The sequence below is a fragment of the Felis catus genome, chromosome A3 (genome assembly GCF_018350175.1).
Source record: "Felis catus isolate Fca126 chromosome A3, F.catus_Fca126_mat1.0, whole genome shotgun sequence".
NCBI classification, from domain to species: Eukaryota; Metazoa; Chordata; class Mammalia; order Carnivora; family Felidae; genus Felis; species Felis catus.
The window spans coordinates 85,820,589-85,823,339 of NC_058370.1; the positions used below are offsets into that span (position 1 = coordinate 85,820,589).

The window sequence follows — 2,751 nt, forward strand, 5'->3', positions numbered from 1 at the left end:
GTGCTGTAAGAGGAACAAAGGAAATCATCCAGAGTATCCGTCTCCTCAATTCTTTCTAGTATCCAGTGTATTTTCACTTTACTTTGGCAGCTCTGTGTGAGTGTGAGTTTTGCATTCATCTTTTAGCTGCTGGGAAGAAAATATAAAGTGAATGAAAGAATGAACATTTAAATGAGTAAATAGGAACGTTCTCAGTGGATGCTTGAAGATGTGTATCAGTCATCCCCTTGGAGAGTCACAAATGGCCTGCAAAGCATTGTTGAAATTATAAACAAGATTCTCCCAAATCTGGTACATGACAGATTTATAGTATATCTGTAATAAACATACATGTTTTAAAAAAGATATGTCTTTGAAAAACCCAGAGATCCTTATCTATATTTGTCTCAGGACTCCTTCTCCCATATAGAACCTAGATCATTTCAATGTATCGCTATTGGTATTTTTCAGAAGGTCACTCACAGGGGATTAAGCTTGAGTGCTTGTGCATTGTGCCATTGAGTCCGTACAGATATTTTGGGTTACTATTTGTCAAAACTGAAAGATTATTTTCAATAATCAAGAAGCTTATCTTAAAAATATTAATGTTTTTCAAAAAATTCCTGATTTAAACGTTATATGAATATATATAAAATGCATGTTTAAGAATACATATATACATATATACACATATACACACAGAGAGACACACACAAATCAATTATAAAAAGCTATTGTAACAAATCAACATGTATTTGTGGTTGTGAAATTTGATTGTAAAACACATATTAACTTGCTTTGTAAAGAATGAAGGGTGGTCAGAGGGAAACAAAATGGCAGCGCCAAAGGGGAGCCTCTGGGTCAGGGCCCAATTGGGGTTCCCGCCACTGCTGCTGCTGACCATGGCCCTGGCGGGAGGCTCGAGGACCACTTGGGCTGAAGTGTCTGACCCGGCCTTGGGTGATACGGCATCTTATCACTGGGCCTGTCAGTTGACCTTCCTCTTACATACCTACCCCAAGGAAGAGGAGTTGTACGCATGTCAGAAAGGTCGCAGGCTGTTTTCAATTTGTCAATTTGTGGATGATGGAATTGGTTTAAATTGGACCAAAATAGAATGTTGAATCTGCATGTAGAGAAGCACATTCTCAATCTGGTAAGCAATATGCTTGACATCTTGGTTGCCAGGACCAGCTGCCATTCGCTGAACTGAGACAAGAACAGCTCATGCTCCTGATGCCAAAAATGCATCTATTCTTCCCTCTAACTCTGGTAAGGTCATTCTGGAGTGACATGATGGACTCTGAACAGAGCTTCATAACCTCTCCGTGGACGTTTTATCTTCAAGGTGATGATGGAAAAATAGTTATATTCCAGTCTAAGCCAGAAATCCAGTATGCACCACAGTTGGAGCAGGAGCCTACAAATTTGAAAGAATTGTGCCTACGCAAAATGTCCTATCTGCAAACGAGAAGTTCACAAACACATAGGAAGTGTCTTGAAGATGGAGAAAGTGATGGCTTTTTAAGATGTTTCCCTCTTAACTCTGGGTGGATTTTAACCACAACTCCTGTCCTCTCGGTGATGGTATTGCTCTGGACTTGTTGCGCAACTGTTGCTACAGCTGTGGAGCAGTATGTTCCCTCTGAGGAGCTGAGTATCTATGGTGACTTGGAATTTGTGAACGCACAAAAGCTAAACAGATATCCAGCTTCTTCTCTTGTGGTTGTTAGATGGAAAGCTGGACTATGAAGAAGCAGGGCCTCTACCTACAAAAGTGAATCTTGCTCATTCAGAAATTTAAGTGTTTTTTTTTTTCTTTTTTAAAGTAAAGGGTAATAGACATCTAAATTTCCATTCCTCATAGAGCTTTTAAAAATGGTTTCATTGGTGGGGTGCCTGGGTGGCCTAGCTGGCTAAGCATCCGACTTCTGCTCAGGTCATGATCTCACGGCTTGGGTTTGAACCCTGTCAGGCTCTGTGCTGACAGCTTGGAACCTGGAGCCTGCTTCAGATTCTGTGTCTTTTTCTCTCTCTGTCCCTCCCCAGCTCATGCTCTTTCTTTCTCTTTCTCAAAAATAAATACACATTAAAAATTTCTTAAGTAAAAAAACAAATAAAAAATGGTTTCATTGGATATAGGGCTTAGACATCACTATAAAATGCAAATAAATTTACCCAAATCTGTGAACACTGTATTTGCTGTAACTTTATCTGTAAGTTTTTTTTTCCTAGTAATTTAAGAGATGGGTATTTGAGATCACATTTTTATTTTACTTATAGCTGTGGCTATTCTATTATTTACATTGTTTTTGTTGTTATCTTTCTTAGCCAAATTCTGTGAGCTGATCATTGCTCTTTCCCGTCTCCTAGACCATGATACTGTCACTTTAGTTAATAAATTGAACACTCAGTAGCATTTGATGCTTCTGCTGAGAAATGGCCCACAAGCTGTATTTTGAAATTTAGCAGGAAATGCCCTTTTATGACACTAGATTTTCAGTTGTACTGATGGAAATCATTAAAATTTTATTTGAAAAAAAAAAAAAGAGAACAAAAGGTTATAGGAAGGTATTATATTATGTGTGCCTAATATTTTCCTAGATAGAAGAAACTACATAAGTGTTTTGTTCTGTTGTCTTGCGTGTACTTTGACCCATGATTATTTGGACAGATTTTGAGTTATTTCCCTTGGTAGGAAATAACCAAGGCTACGCATCTGCAAGGTTTCAGGCCAAGGTCATGGATATAGCCTAGAGCCCTGAAAGCTTT

General features: G+C 38.5%; 1 protein-coding gene across 1 annotated transcript; it reads left to right on the forward strand.

Annotated features, from left to right (window-relative positions):
• Positions 1 to 644: 644 nt before the first annotated feature.
• On the forward strand, positions 645 to 2,485 carry LOC101092021 (transmembrane protein 59). Its single transcript, XM_011281124.4, is given in 4 exon segments — positions 645 to 1,100; positions 1,102 to 1,721; positions 1,723 to 1,860; positions 2,106 to 2,485. Coding segments are annotated over 3 exon segments (969 nt in total). The 5' UTR covers positions 645 to 812; the 3' UTR covers positions 1,784 to 1,860; positions 2,106 to 2,485.
• The last annotated feature ends 266 nt before the right edge of the window (positions 2,486 to 2,751 follow it).